General features: G+C 45.0%; 1 protein-coding gene across 2 annotated transcripts in view; it reads right to left on the bottom strand.

Annotated features, from left to right (window-relative positions):
• LOC139382366 (RNA-binding protein Nova-1-like) overlaps positions 1-20,652 on the bottom strand; it is a 61,917-nt gene that overhangs the window by 21,045 nt on the left and 20,220 nt on the right. For both annotated transcript variants that reach the window (XM_071126362.1, XM_071126363.1), the window contains one exon: positions 3,049-3,215. In XM_071126362.1, coding sequence (XP_070982463.1) covers positions 3,049-3,215 — 167 coding nt within the window. The remainder of the gene's footprint in view (positions 1-3,048; positions 3,216-20,652) is intronic.

Below are 20,652 nucleotides of genomic sequence, written 5' to 3' on the forward strand. Positions count from 1 at the left end.
TACACTCAATTAGTATTTGGCAGCATTGCATTTAAATTGTTTAACTTGGGTCAAATGTTTCGGGTAGCCTTCCACAAGCTTCCCACAATAACTTGGCTGAATTTTGGCACATTCCTCCAGACAGAGCTGGTGCAGCTGAGTCAGGTTTGTAGTCCTCCTTGCTCGCACCCGCTTTTTCAGTTCTGCCCACAAATTTTCAATTGGATTGAGGTCAAGGCTTTGTGATGGCCACTCCAATACCTTGACTTTGTTGTCCTTAAGCCATTTTGCAGCAACGTTGGAAGTATGCTAGGGGTCATTGCCCATTTGGAAGACCCATTTGCGACCAAGCTTTAACTTCCTGACTGATGTCTTGAGATGTTGCTTCAATATATCCACAGAATTTTCCTCCCTCATGATGCCATCTAGTTTGTGAAGTGCACCAGTCCCTCCTGCAGCAAAGCACCCACAACATGATGATGCCACCCCTATGCTTCACGGTTGGGATGGTGTTCTTCGGGCTTGCAAGTCTCCCCCTTTTTCCTCCAAACATAACCATGGTCATTATGGCCAAACAGTTCTATTTTTTTCATCAGACCAGAGGACATTTCTCCAAAAAGTGTGATCTTTGTCTCCATGTGCAGTTGCAAACAGTAGTCTGGCTTTTTTATGGCGGTTTTGGAGCAGTGGCTTCTTCCTTGCTGAGCGGCCTTTCAGGTTATGTCGATATAGGACTTATTTTACTGTGGATATAGATACTTTTGTACCTGTTTCCTCCTTTGCTGTTGTTCTGGGATTGATTTCCAAAGTACGTTCATCGCTACGAGACAGAACACGTCTCCTTCCTGAGTGGTATGACAGCTGCGTGGTCCCATGGTGTTTATACTTGTGTACTATTGTTTATACAGATGAACGTCGTACCTTCAGGCATTTGGAAATTGTTCCCAAGGATGAACCAGACTTGTGGAGATCTACAATTTTTTTCTGAGTTCTTGGCTGATTTCTTTTGATTTTCCCATGATGTCAAGCAAAAAGGCACTGAGTTTGAAGGTAGGCCTTGAAATACATCCACATGTACACCTCCAATTGACTCAAATGATGTCAATTAGCCGATCAGAAGCTTCTAAAGCCATGACATAATTTTCTGGAATTTTCCAAGCTGTTTAAAGGCACAGTCAAATTAGTGTATGTAAACTTCTGACCCACTAGAATTGTCATACAGTGAATTATAAGTGAAATGATCTGTCTGTAAACAATTGTTGGAAAAATGACTTGTGTCATGCACAAAGTAGATGTCCTAACCGACTTGCCAAAACTACAGTTTGTTAACAAGAAATATGTGGAGTGGTTGAACAACGAGTTTTAATGACTCCAACATAAGTGTTTGTAAACTTCCGACCTCAACTGTATACTATATGTGTTTGTTCCTAGGATACGTGTGTGAGTGCATGTGCGTGCCCGTATAATGTGCGTGTAAGTGTATATTATGCATAAATTCCTGACTATATCAGAACCGCAGTGTTCACTCTGCAGTAACTTTTTCCCAGTGGAGTATTCTTTGCCTAGCAGACGTGTGTAACTTGTCTGATAAATCCTATAATTATACACATTAATAATCAGGCTGGCCTCGCGGCAGAAGGAGCAGGTGCCGCCATCGGCAGGCCCGCGTATTGTGTTCCACGAATTTAGGTTATGGCCTGCCATCACTGAGTCTGCTCAGTAAGCACGAAAGGGACAATGCCGCGAGGGATTAGCACAGCACAGATACCAGAAAATAACTAAAGTTCTGAATTATGAATACCCAACATGTGCTCTTTGTCCTAAGAGGTAATTGAATTAACGATAAATAGAATGTTGGGGTCAATGTTGCAGCTGAAAACAATGCAGGTCCTCCCCGAACAATCAATGGGGTGTAATCATCAAGTGACCATAAGTGATAATCACTTAAAGAGATTGGGAGGGGGAATCAATGGCGTGGCTAACTGAGCCTGTTCTGTGTTGGTATGAACTGGTGGACTCTGAAAGGCCAAACAATAGAGTTATACATGACAAAATACAGTGACAATTTGTCTTGTCATTTTCATTCGATAGTGCTGCCATGGTTGATTTTAAAGGAAGTGGAAGGGGAGAGAGGGTGATGGAAGGAGCAAATCATCTGGATAGAATTCCGCAGCACAAATGAGCTGAAAGTCTCAGCCCTGATGTGGGACAATGTGGATTTTGGAGGATGGCCTTTTTCACTTCTAACACCTCATCTATGTGTTTTAGCTGGACAACACTTATGAGCCACACTTCCTTTGCGGTGCTGGTGGAGCTTCCTTCCAGACCCTGGTCTGTGTGATAGCTGGTGACAGGTTGAGGGTAGTGAGGCTAGCCATCCATTGTTAATGTCACATGTGTGGGTTTAAGGGGGCCTATCTGGAAGAGCAAGAAACCCTACACCCCAGACGCCATATCCTGTCTGGGTGGATTATATCACAGCCGGAGGATGTCTCTTTCTGTCTGTTTACATGGAAGCTGGGAACACTCCCTCGAGCCTCGTGCAGACACAAAATCAGAGCTTGGCCACAAACTTACACTGAAAACATTTATTAGATTGGGCGTTCTTCGAAAGACAAATAATCATGACTTCCACCCCTTGTTGTGAGATGGTAGCTGCCAACACATAGACAATGGGGTGAGGCTATATACAAACTAATGACTGGGATTAGAATCATCCATTTTGGTATGACTAGCTCAGGGGTCAACATTTTGGCTCAACTACCGCAATGACGCTCCTCCATAACGGTTCGGTCCAGGATTGTCAGTTTGCTAAATCATATTCAAACCTACCTACCCCAACACACATCTACAACCACACACTCACGTGCACACGCACACAGGCACTTTCATTGCCTCAGTTGGGATGAAATAGGTACAAAAACACGTGGAAAAATCCCTTTTACATTCACTATACACTCTCAGGTTGAACTCTCATTTAGTCCAGGGAGAGAATGTAGTCTCGGTCTCAACACTAGAGGGTCTTGAGAGAAAAGAAGCAGGGGTTGGGATCATGGTAATGGACTTCACCTGTTTGATGCGGTCAGGGTTGACGGTGGTCTGTGGCTGCATTACGCTGACCGGTTCGGATTTCTGGGTGCTCTGCGGCATCTCCCGCACCTTCTCAGCGATGAAGTTATGGACTCCATTCAGAGCCTCCACTGTCCCCTGGATCAGACACACCCGCTCTGTCGTGCCTGGAGAACAGACGGAAACACATACAGAACATGACTTACTAACTGAAGGCTTTTGGTTCCTATAAAGAGCACTGGTTGTTGACAAATACATACAGAACATATGCAACTTTAATTAATGGTAATGTACTCTCATTACCAATCAAGCATCTCGAGAGAATGTAATTTTATGGGGATGTGTAAGGCCTAATAAAACATAAAAAAAAACACACAAAACACAATACTGTATTATTGACTGTATGTTTGTTTTACTCCATGTGTAACTCTGTGTCGTTGTATGTGTCGAACTGCTTTGCTTTATCTTGGCCAGGTCGCAATTGTAAATGAGAACTTGTTCTCAACTTGCCTACCTGGTTAAATAAAGGTGAAATTAAATAAATAAATAAAAATCAGTATGTGTATTTCTTTAATGTCCAGTGACTCCCTCTTTTCCCAGATTTCAAAAGTTTCACTTCTGGTCTTTCCCAAGATGGCGGTCAACATAGGAATTGGTTAATAATATTTGCCATCTAATAAAATACAACCGTGCACGTTCTAACTACAGCCTCTTCTAATTGGTTCCCCTTAGCAGACAGTATCTATGCAGTGACTCAATGTAGTTTGTTTCTATGAGCATTAAATGTAGCTATTTAAACTATTGTGCAGATTGTTTGCCGTTTCCTGACTTTCACATCTCCCATCTGTGAAAGTCATATCAGTAACGCCTGGTCAAATTCCATCAGTAACGTCATACAGAGTCAGCAGAATGAATACAGCCTGGTCCCAGATCTGTTTTGTACTGTTTTGCCAACTCCTATTGTCATTGTCATGTCACATTGACCATATAGGAGTTGGGTATACATCACAAACAGACATGGGACTAGGCTAGGAATGTCAGGTCATTTGAAATGTACACAGTGGTGATATACCTAATGAAGCCTGTTAGGCAGCATGATTGCTACTGAGTAATTAACATCACCCCAGGTCAAACTGTGCTTACAGAAATACAGCAGATTAAGGAAGCTATATGCACTGGTCCTCTATATATATTTAGGGGGTGATGTTAATTAGTCCCATATCTGTTAGTGATGTATACCCAACTCATATATATATATATATATATATATATATATATATATATATATATATACTAGGAGTCCGTCTGCTACATTCATCCTCAACCATTTGGTATCACTATTGCATTTCTACAACCATGATTAGCAGGGAGAAAAAAATGTTTAAAATGTCCACATGGCCACATCTGTTCAGTGTTACACTGTACTGTGATCCCATGACAGGATGAAGTTGTGAGCACAGCTGAAAAAACAGCCACACGGCTATGGAGTGTCTTGTTATCCGGAGCGTGGGCTACAGTACATGATGACTAGTGTGGGACAGGGAGTCTACTGAAAGACTCCGTATTGGAACTAATTCGATAGTAACACGAGTCATTGACTGGTCTGACATTGGAGTCTCCCTCGGGAGGGGAATTGGACAATGAAAGGGTTTATTTACAATGTCGACCTCTGCATTACCAGCACTATACAGTAAGCACTTAATTTTTAAGTCCAGATTCTATCAGTCTGGCTACAGACCTTGGTTAATTATCTTCCTCTACTGCCGTTATCAGGTGCATTGGCGCCACGCATCCAAGACAAACACAACTTCTCTCTGTGTAAATATATCATCACCATTCTCTCTGAACATGAGTGTGTTTAGACCATGAATGGAAAACAACCCGCCTAAAAGCCCTCATAACGTGGCAGAAACTAGGCCAGTCCCAAACCGAACCGTCTCCCTCTCTCTCTCCCTTCCTACCTCTTTTTCTCCCTCCCTCTCTCTTCTGTTAGGGCCGGACTGAAATCTGTCCTTATCGCCTCCGACCAGTCGCAGCTTCCTGCTTCACGCTTTCCCTCCATTGTTTTCTTGGGCCAATGGGGTTGAGTTTGGCCCTGCGCAGTACTAGTTGTGGCGAGCTATTAATACAAGGACATTTAGGAATTTCAGACTATGGGTTGGGGTGAAGAGCCTCTGTGAGTTTCTGACAACTGGTATCCCAGGGGTAATCTGGGCCCAAAAAAATCAGCCAGTGTATTATTAGGGCAGATATGGCCATTGTCTTGGCATGGGGATGTGGGTAAGGGGGGTGGGGAGGGGAGGGCAGACTGGTTAAGCAGCAGCAAAGGCCATCCTATCAAATTGTACCCTTTTTTGCAACACTTTTTCTGTATTTCAATTGTACACAGGAGGTCGTTTCTATAGATAGACTGTCTGTCTGAGGTTTGATATTCAGCAGCACAGTTGAACATTACTAGTTAGATGAAGGCCTAGGAAAGCGATGACTATTGTAATGTAGCTAAGCTAAAGGGGAAAAGTGTTTGTGTGCGTGTGTGTGTGTGTGGGGGGGGGGGGGGGGGTACATGGGGTAACCCTGCCCGAGAAGTGACACTGTTTGACAAAGCCTTTCTCTGTTATGTTGACATTTCCCACAGTGCTCACAGAGCATGCTCAGTTGGCAGTCCCATCACCACTGCTCTGACACCACTGCTCTACCTGGTTACTGCTATAGTCAGTTACTATGGTAGGGAATCCCCTTGTTTCATCCCAATCAAAAGCACAAAAGACCGCTTCCTCTTGGGGCTAGGGGGCAGAATTTTCATTTTTGCATAAATAGCCTGCCCAATTTCAACTTCCTGCTACTCATGCCAAGAATATAAGATATGCATATTGTTCATCAATTTGGATAGAAAACACTCTGAAGTTTCTAAAACTGTTTGTATCATGTCTGTGTGTATAACATAACTTATGTAGCAGGCAAAACCCAGAGGACTAACTGTTCAGATTTTTTTTCCCTCTCTCTGTTCCCTGTTCCCTTGTCATTGCCCAGGGATATTTCTTAGGAACCTGTTTTCAGTTCCTACCGCTTCCACTGGATGTCACCAGTCTTTGGAATTTGGTTGAGGTTATTCCTTTGTGCAATGAAGAAGTAGGCCAACCAGGAACTGGGTACACTGTTGAGAGTTGCGCAAGACGTAAAAGGTATCGCTGGTTTGTTTTCATTCCTGTATTGAACACAGAAAGACCCGTCTACAATTTGATCGATTATTAACGTTTAAAAATACCTAAAGTTGTAATACAAAAGTAGTTTGAAATATTTTGGCAAAGTTTATAGGCAACTTTTGAAATATTTTGTAGTGACGTTGCGTTTTTTGTAAGCTGTTTTTTTCTGGATCAAACGCGCTTTATAAATTGACATTTTGGATATATATGGACGGAATTAATCAAACAAAAGGACCAATTGTGATGTTTATGGGACATATTGGAGCGCCAACAAAAGAAGCTCGTCAAAGGTAATGCATGTTTTATATTTTATTTCAGCGTTTTGTGTAGCGCCCTGCAGGCGAAATATGCTACCCTCTTTGTTTACTGTTGTGCTATCATCAGATAATAGCTTCTTAAGCTTTCGCCGAAAAGCATTTTAAAAATCTGACATATTGGCTGGATTCACAACGAGTGTAGCTTTAATTGTGTATCTTACATGTGTGATTTAATAAAAGTTATATTTTTATAGTATTTTATTTGAATCTGGCGCTCTGCATTTTCCCTGGCTGTTGGCCAGTTGAGACATTTGCATCCCGCCTATCCCAAAGAGGTTAAAAGTAAGTTGTATTTTCTTATTTACTGTGTGGCCAGGATTTCCTTCTACAATAATCTGAACCTGAAATGAATGAAAATAGGAATACAACTGAACTGTTCATAGGCATTATAGGGAACGGGTAAAATATCTTCTTCAAATGTGGCCCGATGAACCACGTGTTGGAGCCTTTGGCCTGACACAAGTCATTGAGAAGCCCTTCATGTAGTAGATGGGATGGCCTGGCTACGAGAATTCAGCTCAGCAACAACTGCCATGCTGAGAGCGATGGGCCATTTCAAGAGCAGTTGTTTTTATGGAATCATTAATTGTGTGACTCATTCATTCCCTGCACGAATGGGCAGAGAGGGGAGCTGCTGAGAGATGATGTGTGCCCTGGCCTCCCATGCTCCCCTGTTCCCCTGCTCCTGAGAGCATGACAAGCCTTAAATGCAGTAGCAGCAGAAGGGGGCAACCCTCCGCCTCCATGTCCTCCTCCACAGCTCTTACATACACACTTCTCCCAGATAGGTGGACGTCCAATGGCAGAGCCCATCTCTGGATCACCAGGAAGTACTTGAAGATGTATTTAATTCTACCGCTTTCACTGAAATCATCCCAGTTTAATCCCTTATTCCAATTCGGAGACTTCTTGAAAACAATCCAGGATTCTATTATGGTTGGATTCACACTGGGATAACCTTAGAGAGGAAAAGCCTGATAAATACCAATCTTAAACAGTGAGATATGGTGGGTAGGTTTAATGTAAGCTCATTAAAGGGAGCTCCTTAGGCCCTGGGTAAACCCGGTAAACTGTGTACCTTTGATCTAATAGCAGGATTATCTGCCTATGATAGGTGAGACTTTCATCCATTTGGTTTCAATGGGTTAAAAATCACCAAATAGGAAATGTGATGAGGTAGAATCACTCAGCAATGTCACATATGCTGTGTTGACACAGGTAGCCCAATTCTGATATTTTCCACTAATCAGATCAGCTCCTTTGCCAATAATCAGCAAAAGACCAGAATTCCCCTGCCTGTGTAAATGCAGCCTAAGAACAAAAACTAATGCCGATTAAAACATTTTTTTTTAAGACACTGAAAGTGTCTCAGACACTGAAAGTGTCTTGATCTCATAGGTAAACAGAATGCATACTCTCAAGTATCCTTATGGTCATACTATGGTGGTAAACTATTTACAGATTACAGGTTAACTCTGAGTCACACCACAACAGTCTCCAAGGGACTGTAATTTAGAAAAGTGCTGACCACAAGCTAATACCAGCCTAGCAGAGAGAGATTTATTGATTGACAGGGCACTGAACCCATAGAAATGACCATGGCCGCCTCAATAACCAATTAAATTGGTTTTAATGGCTTAACGACCGGGGACAAAGGACGCAGGGCTATCTGTCTCAGCAGACAGGGGGACACTGTAGCAGAATACTCTGCCTGCCTGCCTGTTCTGACTAGGTTTTGGAACATGAACTCTAACCCGTGGAAGGGGTTACAGATGTTTCCTGGCTTTATGACCATCAGAGAGAGAGAGACAGAGAAAGAAAGAGATTGTATGAGAGAGAGTCAACGAGGATGACTGAGAGAGGGGGGAGAATATAAAAACAGGCTTCAGCCTTCCTCCGTGACTCGTATTTTCCTGTCCGCCCATCGCGGCTCACTTGATTGCACTTTTGAAACAGATGGAGCCCCTGAGAGTCGGGGGCTCATTGTCTATAGGCTTGGAGCCGGAGCCCTACTCACCAGGGACAGGGGACTCCAGGGACCCTATGCAGTGTGTTTATGTGTGTTTTGTTATAGAGAAGGGGGTTTGGTTCAGTCCAGACCCATGATTATTCCTCATAGTCACCCAGGCAACCAGCAGGTCCCCCGAAAATATTGCAGGGCAGCTGTTGCCTGTTGGGTGACGTAATGTGTTATTATTTAAAAAAGGGAGAGGTTGCATGTGAGGAGACTGCACTGGATGTGGACGTTGCATGTGAGGAGACTGCACTGGGTGTGGACGTTGCATGTGAGGAGACTGCACTGGATGTGGACGTTGCATGTGAGGAGACTGCACTGGATGTGGACGTTGCATGTGAGGAGACTGCACTGGATGTGGACGTTGCATGTGAGGAGACTGCACTGGATGTGGACGTTGCATGTGAGGAGACTGCACTGGATGTGGACGTTGCATGTGAGGAGACTGCACTGGATGTGGACGTTGCATGTGAGGAGACTGCACTGGGTGTGGACGTTGCATGTGAGGAGACTGCACTGGATGTGGACGTTGCATGTGAGGAGACTGCACTGGATGTGGACGTTGCATGTGAGGAGACTGCACTGGATGTGGACGTTGCATGTGCTTATGCAATCATGAACAGTAAGGGAGGAGGGGGTGGGGGTCAAGGAAACTTGGCAAATGGTCTCTGTCAAAATCACTTTATGTCTTTTGAATGTGCTCATGTCAGCCATGAGAGAGAGAGAGAGAGAGAGAGAGAGAGAGGGAGAGAGAGAGAGAGAAAAAAAAAACACCCACAACGATCGAAAAAAAACACCCACAACGATCTGCAGCAGTCTGCAACCACTGAGTCTGAGGGCCAGGTTGGGCCGGTGTACAGCCAAGGAACGCATTTAGGTCATTTAGGAAACCATATGAAAACTGAGTGTTGGTGTGGACAACGGGCCTGCAGCTTACTAGAGGAATTACGTACATGTAACAGCAAATCAGCAAACGATTCACAGCCTCCTTCTCCTCAGCCTTGCAACGATTGAGTGCACCAGAGGAAGTATAAGAAAGTCTCAAAAGAATAACTAAAGGACTTGGAAGAAACAGTAACTTCCTCTATAGTGATGTCACTCTTTTGAGTGGGTCCAGGGCTTTCTCTCCCCCCCCCCACCCTTTCCTCAGTTCGACTTCAGCCAGCAAGAATGGCGTTGTCATGGTTACGGGGCCCATGCCGTGCAAACAGCTGAAGGATGCCGTGTTTGCTCCCTCCGCTGGTCTGCCCTTCATCTCCTCTCACACTCTCTCCTTCACCCTCCCAAGGCCCTCTATCACACCCCTCTGAGACCTTCCAGCTAGTAGAGAGTACACAGAAGAGAGGGGGGAGAGAGAAGATAGGGAGGGAGAGAGGGGGGAGGGGTCGGGAAATGAGGGGTGTTACCCAGAGAAAAATCTATTTTGCCAGGTTGCTGTAAGGACTCTTGGAAGTTGATGTTTCTATGGACAGTTGTCACACTTTCTTCCTTTTCAATTTCAAACGGGTCTAATTGCATGTTAACATGGCCACAGAGCCAGGGTAGGGAGATGTGTCGAACCAGCCTTGTTTGGCTGTGTACCAGGCTGCGTTAGCGAGGAGCAACGTGTTTACTATGGAGATGATTTCAAGTGACTGATACTACTAACATCCTAAAACATATGACCCACAATACACAAAGACACAAGGACAAGCACACACACACACATGCACACACAAGCTGTACATGCACACGTCCAAAAGCATACCCACAGAGGACTATATATACAGCCATAATCACCAGACATTCACTCTGCTTAACACACATATACCAGCCTGCAGACACACAGAGCAAGAAAGGAATCACACACACCACACACACATAGCTAGAAAATATGCTCTCTTCCAGCTAAACCGTGCACATTGGAAACACACAGAAACAGAGTTACAAATACACATTTCAGCAGCTCATTTGTCGTCTCAGGGCTTGTGTGGTAACTGGACCTCGTGTAAATTCCTGGTCAGCCCAGATGAATCTAACGGTGACTGATTGCCAGCCGCATTGGGCTCGAATGGAGGGAGGAGGAGATGAGATGAGAGGAGGAGGGGGCGCTGGAGCGCTCTGAAACCCTGTCTCATCAACCCCTGGGCCGGGCTGTACTGCACAGACGGCCCTAATTATGATACACCCACATTCCCCGTCTCACACACACACACAACCCCCACTATGAATAATGAAGCAGCTACTCTTGGCTCGTGGGTGATGGAGAGGAGTGAGAGGAGGAGGGAGGGAGGAAGCGAGGGAGGGAGGTTTGGAAGAATGAGGTTAGGGGGGAGAGAGGAGAAGAGAGGCTCTTGACTGAAGGAGCAGGCAGCATGCTGCCCTCCCTCACTGAACACCCCCCCCCCCCCCCCCCCCCTCAACCCCTCACCACAGCTAGGTTACAGAGGTGTCCCTCAAATCTCCTCTACCACAGATCACACTTGAGAAGTGTACGGGGACCCTGCTGCACTGCCATGTCATCTGAGTCAGCTAAACCACTGTGTGCTGATTACCTCAGAATCTTTACAACCACAACAGGAGGATAGATGACAGTGTCTGTCCTGCTTTTCTACTTGGATTCTATTATGTTGAATTGACTATTTGACTTCCCACCCTAACTATCCCTCTAGTACCCTGCTAGGGTGTTTGTGTGTGTGTGTGTGTGTGTGTGTGTGTGTGTGTGTGTGTGTGTGTGTGTGTGTTAAGGTTGACTGTGACCTTCCCTGCAGTGGGCCTGGGCTCCAGGGTCAACCAGCCCATGGTGGCTCCTGTCAGTGGAACAAGACAGGGGCCTGGTGAAGCCTTCACTCTGGGGATGGGGTGGGGGCAGCTGAAGGCGGTGGATAAGGGACCTAAGCCTCTAACCCTCCCACCCCAAATGCTCCCTGTCCTCAACTCTTTTGAGCACCCGTTAAGAACATCTCCCCTTTGACGGTATTGGGTATCGCCCAACTGCCAGGCGGAGGCCTGGTTACCGCACACCTGTTCCCGCTCACCCTGCATCCGTCAAAGTTGTCTAAACATCCCCCTGGTCTGGTCTGGTCTGGAGGATGGCCAGACTGTGTCAGCTGGCATCAACCGCCCCAACCTGCCCCCGCCCAATCTCTAAACCCTAAAATACCCCCCAAATCCATCTCTGTACCCGTTGTCCCTCTGACTGTCTCCTGCCCCTGTATGTCAGCTGCCTCCCTCCCTCCCCACAGTTACTCACCCTCCCATGCCACCCTCCTTCCTCCTTCCTCTATCCTCCACCCGGTCGTGTGGCTCCTCTGCTGAGCTGCAGGGTTTATTGGGACGGTTGCTCAACTTTACCTCCGTTTTCACGACTTTATAGACTGCTCTAATCCTGCCGCTGCTTCTCTCCCCTTATCGCCCTGCTAGCACCCCCCCCCCATCCCTCTAAATGTAACCCCATCACTGCCACACATACTGCCACACACATGCACGCACACACACAGAAACACACACCCTGGCAAGACTGCACTGCCCCTCCCCTCGACTGCCAACAACATCTCTTCTCCTCCACCTCTTCTTCTCCAGCTCTTCTTCTCCAGCCTTCTTCTCCACCTCTTCTTTTCCAGCTTTTCTTCCCCACCACACCTTCTCTACCTCTTCTTCTCCAGCTCTTCTTCTCCACCTCTTCTTCTCCAGCTCTTCTTCTCCACCACTTCTTCTCCAGCTCTTCTTCTCCAGTTCTTCTTCTCCACCACACCTTCTCCACCTCTTCTTCTCCAGCTCTTCTTCTCCAGCTCTTTTTCTCTACCTCTTCTTCTCCAGCACTTCTTCTCCACCACACCTTCTCCAGCCATGATGATGGAGTCCAATGGGAGCCACAGATTGGAAACAGAGCTCTTTTCATTGTTTCCATGGGCACGTGTTGTTAGTAGTGTTGTTCCTTCTAAACTGTACTAATCTGCAGCACAACGTTTACTCAACCTTTTCCATGGAGACGGGGATGCTTGCCATTTTACATCATACACAATCTGTTCCTCATTTTATACAGCTGCAAACTGCAATGAGGCAATGGAGCCTGTGAACGGGCCTCAGCCAAATAACAGAGGCTGTGCAGTCTGCACTCAGCCCTACATGGGCTGCTATCTGAAATGCACAATCACATGGAAAAAAACACATAAAACACAAGCTTGCCAATGTTGGCACATTCTTTTCACAAGCGTGTTTACTCTACACTATGTAAATACTATGAAACAAAACTCATCTATATGAATTAAGATGGCGCTGAAGAGTATGGCTAATGTTTTACATGTTGTTTGAAACTTATTTTGTACATAATGTTGCTGCTACCGTCTCTTATGACCGAAAATAACTTTTGGACATCCGAACTGGGATTACTCACCACGAACTGGAAGAAGCTTTTTCCTTTAACGAGTTCGATGAGAAGGATATACTGCTCTCCTGGGAACAGGCCCAGATCCCCGTTATTTGCGTGAAGAAAAGATGGTGGAAAAGAGGACGCAGATCGGGCTGCCTTCTGAGAATCCATAGGCGAGTGAGTAAACTCCCACTGCCTTCCGTTCTACTTGCTAACATACAATAAAATAAATGAAATTAAATTAAATTAAATTGATGACCTATGATTAAGATTATCCTACCAATGGGACATTAAGAACTGTAATATCTTATGTTTCACAGAGTTGTGGCTGAACAACGACACAGATAATATAGAGCTGGAAGCATTTTCAATGCACCGGCAGAACAGAGATGCTACGTCTGGTAAGACGAGGGGTGGAGGTGTGTGTCTTTTTGTCAATAACAGCTGGTGCGTTATGTCTAATATTAAATAAGTCTCTAGGTATTGCTCGCCTGAGGTAGAGTACCTTATGATAAGCTGTAGACCACACTATCTACCAAGAGAGTTCTGATCTATATTATTCGAAGCCGTCTATTTACCACCACAGATTGATGCTGGCACTAAGACTGCACTCAACCAACTTTATAAGGCCATAACCAAACAAGAAAATGCTCATCCAGAAGACGCAATGCAGGCAAACTTAAATCAGTTTTACCAAATTTGTACCAGTATGTCACATGTGCAACCAGAGGAAAAAACACTCTGGACTACCTTTATTCCACACACAGAGATGCATTCAAAGTTTTCCCTGCACTCCATTTGGAAAATCTGACCATAATTCTATCCTCATGATTCCTGCTTACAAGCAAGAACTAAAGCAAGAAGCACTAATGACTCGCTCAATACGGAAGTGGTCAGATGACATGGATGCTACGCTACAGAACTGTTTTGCTAGCACAGACTGGAATATGTTCCGGGATTCATCCAATGGCATTGCGGAGTATACCACCTCAGTCATCGGCTTCATCAATAAGTGCATCGACGACGTCGTCCCTCACAGTAACCGTATGTACATATATCCCAACCAGAAGCCATGGATTACAGGCAACATCCGCATCGAGCTAAAGGCTAGAGCTGCCGCTTTCAAGGAGCTGGACACTAATCTGGACGCTTATAAGAAATCCCGCTATGCCCTCAGACAAACCATCAAACAAGCAAAGCGTCAATACAGGATTAAGACTGAATCCTACTACACCGGCACTGACGCTCGTCGGACGTGGCCTGGATTGAAAACTATTACGGACAACAAAAGGAAACCCAGACGCGAGCTGCCCAGTGATGCGACTCTACCAGACGAGCTAAATGCCTTTCATGCTCACTTCGAGGCAAGCAACACTGAAGCATGCACGAGAGCACCAGTTGTTCTGGATGCCTGTGTGATAATGCTCTCGGTAACCGATGTGAGCAAGACCTTTAAACAGGTCATCATTCAAAAAGCCGCAAAGCCAGATTACCAGGACATGTACTCAAAGCATGCACGGACCAACTGGCAAGTGTCTTCACTGACATTTTCAACCTCTCCCTGAGTCTGTAATACCCACATGTTCCAAGCACACCACCAAAGTCCCTGTGCCCAAGGAAGTGAAGATAACCTGCCTAAATGATTAACGCCCCATAGCACTCACGTCGGTAGCAATGAAGTGCTTTGAAAGGCTGGTCATGGCTCACATCAACATCAACATCCTCCTGGATATCCTAGTCGCACTCCAATTCGCATACTGCCCCAACAGATCCACAGATGACGCAATCTCACTCCACATGGCCCTTTCCAACCTGGACAATAGGAACACCTATGTGAGAATGCTGTTCATTGACTACAGCTCAGTGTTCAACACCATAGTGCCCACGAAGCTCATCACTAAGCTAAGGACCCTGGGACTAAACACCTCGCTCTGCAACTGGATCCTAGACTTTCTGACGGGCCGCCTCCAGGTGGAAATGGTAGGCAACAACACGTCTGCCACTCTGATCCTCAAAACTGGGGCCGCTCAGGGGTGTGTACTTTGTCCCCTACAGTACTCCATGTTCACCTGCGACTGTGTGGCCGAACACGACTCCAACACTATCATTACAGTGCCTTGCAAAAGTATTCATCCCCTTGGCGTTTTTCCTATTTTGTTGCATTACAACCTGTAATATACATTTATTTTTATTTGGATTTCATGTAATGGACATACACAAAATAGTCCAAATTGGTGAAATTAAATGAAAAAAATTACTTGTTTCAAAAAATTCTACAAAATAAAAATGGAAAAGTGGTGCGTGCATATGTATCCACCCTCTTTGCTATGAAGCCCCTAAATAAGATCTGGTGCAACCAATTACCTTCAGAAGTCACATAATTAGTTATTTAAAGTTGACCTGTGTGCAATCTAAGTGTCACATGATCTGTCACATGATCTCAGTATATACACCTGTTCTGAAAGGCCCCAGAGTCTGCAAAACCACTAAGCAAGAGGCAACACCAAGCAAGCGGCACCAGGAAGACCAAGGAGCTCTCCAAACAGGTCAGCGACAAAGTTGTGGAGAAGTACAGATTAGGGTTGGGTTATAAAAAATATCAGAAACTTTGAACATCCCACAAAGCACCATTAAATCCATTATTAAAAATTGAAAGACTTTGGCATCACAGCAAATCTGCCAAGAGAGGGCCGCCCACCAAAACTCACAGACCAGGTAAGGAGGGAATTAATCAGAGAGGCAACAAAGAGACCACTTAAAGAAAAAATAAAAGCAAACACATTTGGTGTTCACCAAAAGGCTTGTGGGAGACACCCCAAACATATGGAAGAAGGTACTCTGGTCAGATGAGACTAAAATTTAGCTTTTTGGCCAACAAGGAAAACGCTATGTCTGGCGCAAACCCAACACCTCTCATCACCCCAAGAACAACATCCCCACAGTGAAGCATGGTGGTGGCAGCATCATGCTGTGGGATGTTTTTCATCAGCAGGGACTGGGAAACTGGTCCGAATTGAAGGAATGATGAATGGCGCTAAATACAGGGAAATTCTTGAGGGAAACCTGTTTCAGTCTTCCAGAGATTTGAGACTGTGACGGAGGTTCACCTTCCAGCAGGACAATGACGCTAAGCATACTGCTAAAGCAATACTCGAGTGGTTTAAGGGAAAACATTTAAATGTCTTAAAGTGGCCTCGTCAAAGCCTAGACTTCAATCCAATTGAGAATCTGTGGTATGACTTAAAGATTGCTGTACACTAGTGGAACCCATCCAACTTGAAGGAGCTGGAGCAGTTTTGCCTTGAAGAATGGGCAAATATCCTAGTGGCTAGATGTGCCAAGCTTACGGAGACATACCCCAAGAGACTTGCAGTTGTAATTGCTGCAAAAGGTGGCTCTACAAAGTATTGACTGTGGGGTGGGTGAATAGTTATGCATGCTCAAATGTTCTGTTTTTTGTCATATTTCTTGCTTGTTTCACAGGAAAAATATTTTGAATCTTCAAAGTGGTAGGCATGTTGTGTAAATCAAATGACACAAACCCCCCCAAAATATATTTTAACTCTAGGTTGTAAGGCAACAAAATAGGAAAAATGCCAAGGTGGGTGAATACTTTTGCAAGCCACTGTAAGTTTGCTGACGACACAATAGTGATAGGCCTGATCACCGACAACGATGAGACAGCCTATAGGGAGGAGGTCAGAGAACTGTCCGTGTGGTGCCAGGACAACAACCTCTCCCTCAATGTGAGCAAAACAAAGGAGCTGATCGTGGACTATAGGAAAAGGCGGGCCGAACCGGCCCCCATCAACATCAACAGGGCTGTAGTGGAGCGGATCGATCACCAACGAACTATCATGGTCCAAACACACAAATACAGTCGTGAAGAGGGCACTACAAAACCTTTCCCCCTCAGGAGACTGAAAAGATTTGGCATGGGTCCCCAGATCCTCAAAAAGTTCTACAGCTGCACCACTGGTTGCATTGCCGCCTGGTAAGGCAACCGCTCGGCATCTGACCGTAAGGCGCTGCAGAGGGTAGTGCGTACCCCCAGTACATCACTGGGGCCAAGCTTCCTGCCATCCAGGACCTATATAATAGGCGGTGTCAGAGGAAAGCCCATAAAAATGTCAGAGACTCCCGTCACCCAAGTCATAGACGGTTTTCTCTGCTACCGCACGGCAAGTCGTACTGGAGAACCAAGTCTTGGACCAAAAGGCTCCGTAACAGCTTCTACCCCCAAGCTATAAGACTGCTGAACAACTAATCAAATGGCCACTGGACTATTACATTAACCCCCCCCTCCATTTGTTTTGTACACTGATGCTACTCGCTGTTTATTATCTATGCATTGTCACTTCACCCCTAACTACATGTACAAATTACCTCAACTAACCTGTCCCCCTGCACACTGACTCGGTACCGGTACCGGTGTTACTTGTAATTATTTTTGTAATAATTTTTTTACTTTAGTTAATTTGGTAAATACTTTCTTAAACTCTTCTTGAACTGCACTGTTGGTTAAGGGCTTGTAAGTAAGCATTTCACGGTAATACTTGTTGTATTCGGCGCATGTGACAAATAAAGGTTGCCTTGATTTGAGTGCACTCTCGCTCTCTCCTAAACACACAGACTGTCACACTCACTGGAGTGTCAAATAGACAGCTACGTGTCAGTCAATATGTTGTGAAATAGTTAAACAACCTCATGGTACAGGCAGGACTGCATGTGTTAGAAACCATGGAAAGAATTCTCAAGTGGAGAACACTACTAGTAAAGATTCTACAGCTGAATACTGTATGTGGATCTGTGGATCAAACATGTTTCCTTTCAAATGTGGTTCAGCATGAGAACGCCAAAGACTTGAGTTTAAAAAAAGTAAGGAACTTGTATGTCGGCCCTGTATTAAAGAACATAGATGGTTAAAGACAAGTGTGATAAATAAAAACATATACCAATTCCATTTAAGGACCAAAAAACTGACAGCTGTGCCATATAAATTGCAAAATAGTTGGGAAGAGATTTTCGATGTAGCCATTCCATGGCACATGGTTTATGAATTGATACGCAAAACAACGCCAGATTCAAATTTTTCAATATAAATTACTATACAAAATTCTTGCAACTAATAGAATGTTATATATACATGGGGGATACAATCTTCCCAGCTCTGCAGATTCTGCTGTGAGGAGGCATAGTCATTAGATCATTTATTTTGGTATTGTCCATATGTATCTCATTTTTGGTCACAGGTCCAGGAATGGCTGAAGAATTGCAACATTTGCCCAGAACTAACACTACAGATAGCAATACTGGGTGATTTGAAAAGCCATGGTCAATCAATCAATAATATAATAATTATTTTAGCAAAAATGTTTATTTTTAATTTACAATCTGTAGAAGCTATGAGAATAGGAAGGTTCAGTTCTTTTGTGAAGCATCACAGCACAGTTGAAAAATATATGGCAAGTAGAAATCCGAAATGGATGATGTTGATAGACAGATGGGAGGGGTAGAGTGGAGCTGAAGGGTGGGACTAATAACAAGATAAACAATGTAGGGCATAAGGGATCTGTAGAATGTATATAGGTTCGGAGCTTTTGTGAAATAGCATAGTTACAAATAGAAATCATCAAACTGGATGGACATCAGAACTAGAGGAAGGACTAAGAACAAACAAGAGAGAACTATTGTAAAGTAGACTGTGTCTGTAGAGTGTGTATAAGATGTATGGATTGAAGGTAGAAGCAGAAGTCTTTATTAGTTTACTCCAATTGGGGGATCGGCGGAAGGGTTTGCGGGGAATGATAATAAAGGTATATTCTTTAAAAAAGTATGTATGCCTATATAGGTATGTGTATGTATATACTGTATGTGTATATATATGCATGCGTGTATGGATATATATATTTACCAAAAAAATATGGGGGATTGGATATGATGCAGACAATTACATTGGAAGCAACATTCTTTCCGCAATATTAAGCTGATCCACCCTCCCAAAAAATTACAAATAAATTTTAAAAAAGACTTGAGTTTATGGTTCAAGGAGAGTCGTAGGGGCTTTTCCCAGGAACTGTGGGGGTTTGTCATGGTTAAAATGCTGCCTTCCTACCCCTCTCCCCCCTTTCTCTCTCTTTGCCTGTTGGCAGACGGACAGACGATCCCCTGTCCCCTCACATCCCGGGTAGAGGTGTAAGGCGCTATAGCGCGCGGCTCTAGAAAGAGGCTCTGAAAAGCAGCCTTCTCCTCTCCTCTCGCACCTGCCAGGAAGAGGAGGGGTGGGGGGGCTGAAGGCTGGGATTGCACGTGGGGCCCATGGGCGACCCAGGCCTGAGCTACCTCTCGTAGGTCTCTCTGTGTTTAGACTAAAGACATAATCGGCAGGACTATAATTATGCAGAGGAGAGCGTCTGACTCAACTAACAAAATGCATAGGAGGACACCATTCCTACTTCGTTCATTCCCCTTCTCTCTCCTTTCAACTCTACCTCTTTCTACGGATCTCTTTTACTCTCTTTCTCTCTCTCTCTCTCTCTCTCTCTCTCTCTCTCCCTGCCTAAGCAGTATCCCCTTTCAGTCTGTCTTTTTGGGGGGTGTTTGTGTGGTTCCAACAGCGGAGTGAGAAAATAGCAATTAGCTATCAGCAAAACAACAATTAGCAATGTCTTTAGTGACTAACTGGATCAAGGTTTCACCCGTCTTTACTTATGCAGTGGAGCTGAGGCTGCTGCTCTAGGAGTGACATGAAAAACTCACTCACAGTAAAGCATCCTTATCCATCCATGATGTCATTATCATTCATCAAAACCATATGGCGTTGGATGGCTATGATTTCAACTCCCCCCAAAAATGAGGTGTTTCATAAACAGCCTCACCAATTCATGCACTGCAAACACTGTTTCCATATATCTCCCCCAACATCGTAAATCATCATATGGTGCATTTCTGGTTAGAGTTGATAAAAACGGTCTAAAATGATCATCTAGAGTGTGTCGTGCAAGAGAAGAACAAGACCCCAGAATGTAGACGCCACCCATCACCAGACGCAGGTCAAGGGTTATAAAACCCATCAAGCTCTCATCACAAGCCCTCTCAGGGCTCCAGCAGCCATGTGACAATGGTTCCGGCTGTCTCATGACGTGGCTGGACACCAACTGTACTGACCCCAGCCAACACACCCACAGCCCTGCTCCCCTGCCCTGTTGCCCCCTAACGAGAACCCTCTGTAGGGTCACAGTTAATTAGCGCTCCCCGTTCTGCCGCAATTAAAGCGAGAGTGCAGATTGTGTGTTGAAGGGGCCGTTCCAACAACTAATGGCTTTGGGGACCGACCAACCGGAGGGGAAATTAATCGCAGAGAGGGGGTGAGGATATAGGGGGTTGGGGTGTGAAGGGGGGAGCTTTTCACTGGAGATTAGAGATAATGGAGGGACAGGGGGCGGAGCTAGAGGCAGCTGTGGAACCTCGTCTTTTTCTAGGGGGGAGATGGGGGGGTATGGGGGGCAAGTAGGAAGGGGCACAGGGGGAGCTTTGTCCCCATGTAAGAGATTAGGTCTGTAAAGAAGGAGGAAAAATCCTCTACCGGGCCAGCTCTCTTTTTCAATGAACTTCTTTGTCAGTGCTCACCTTCCATTTTAAAGGGAATGCAACCTCCACACAAAGCAGCGCTCCATTGTCAGGCAGTAAAAGTGCAGCATGCTCCTTTATGACCTTCCA

The sequence above is a fragment of the Oncorhynchus clarkii genome, chromosome 24 (genome assembly GCF_045791955.1).
Source record: "Oncorhynchus clarkii lewisi isolate Uvic-CL-2024 chromosome 24, UVic_Ocla_1.0, whole genome shotgun sequence".
Classification (NCBI taxonomy): domain Eukaryota; kingdom Metazoa; phylum Chordata; class Actinopteri; order Salmoniformes; family Salmonidae; genus Oncorhynchus; species Oncorhynchus clarkii.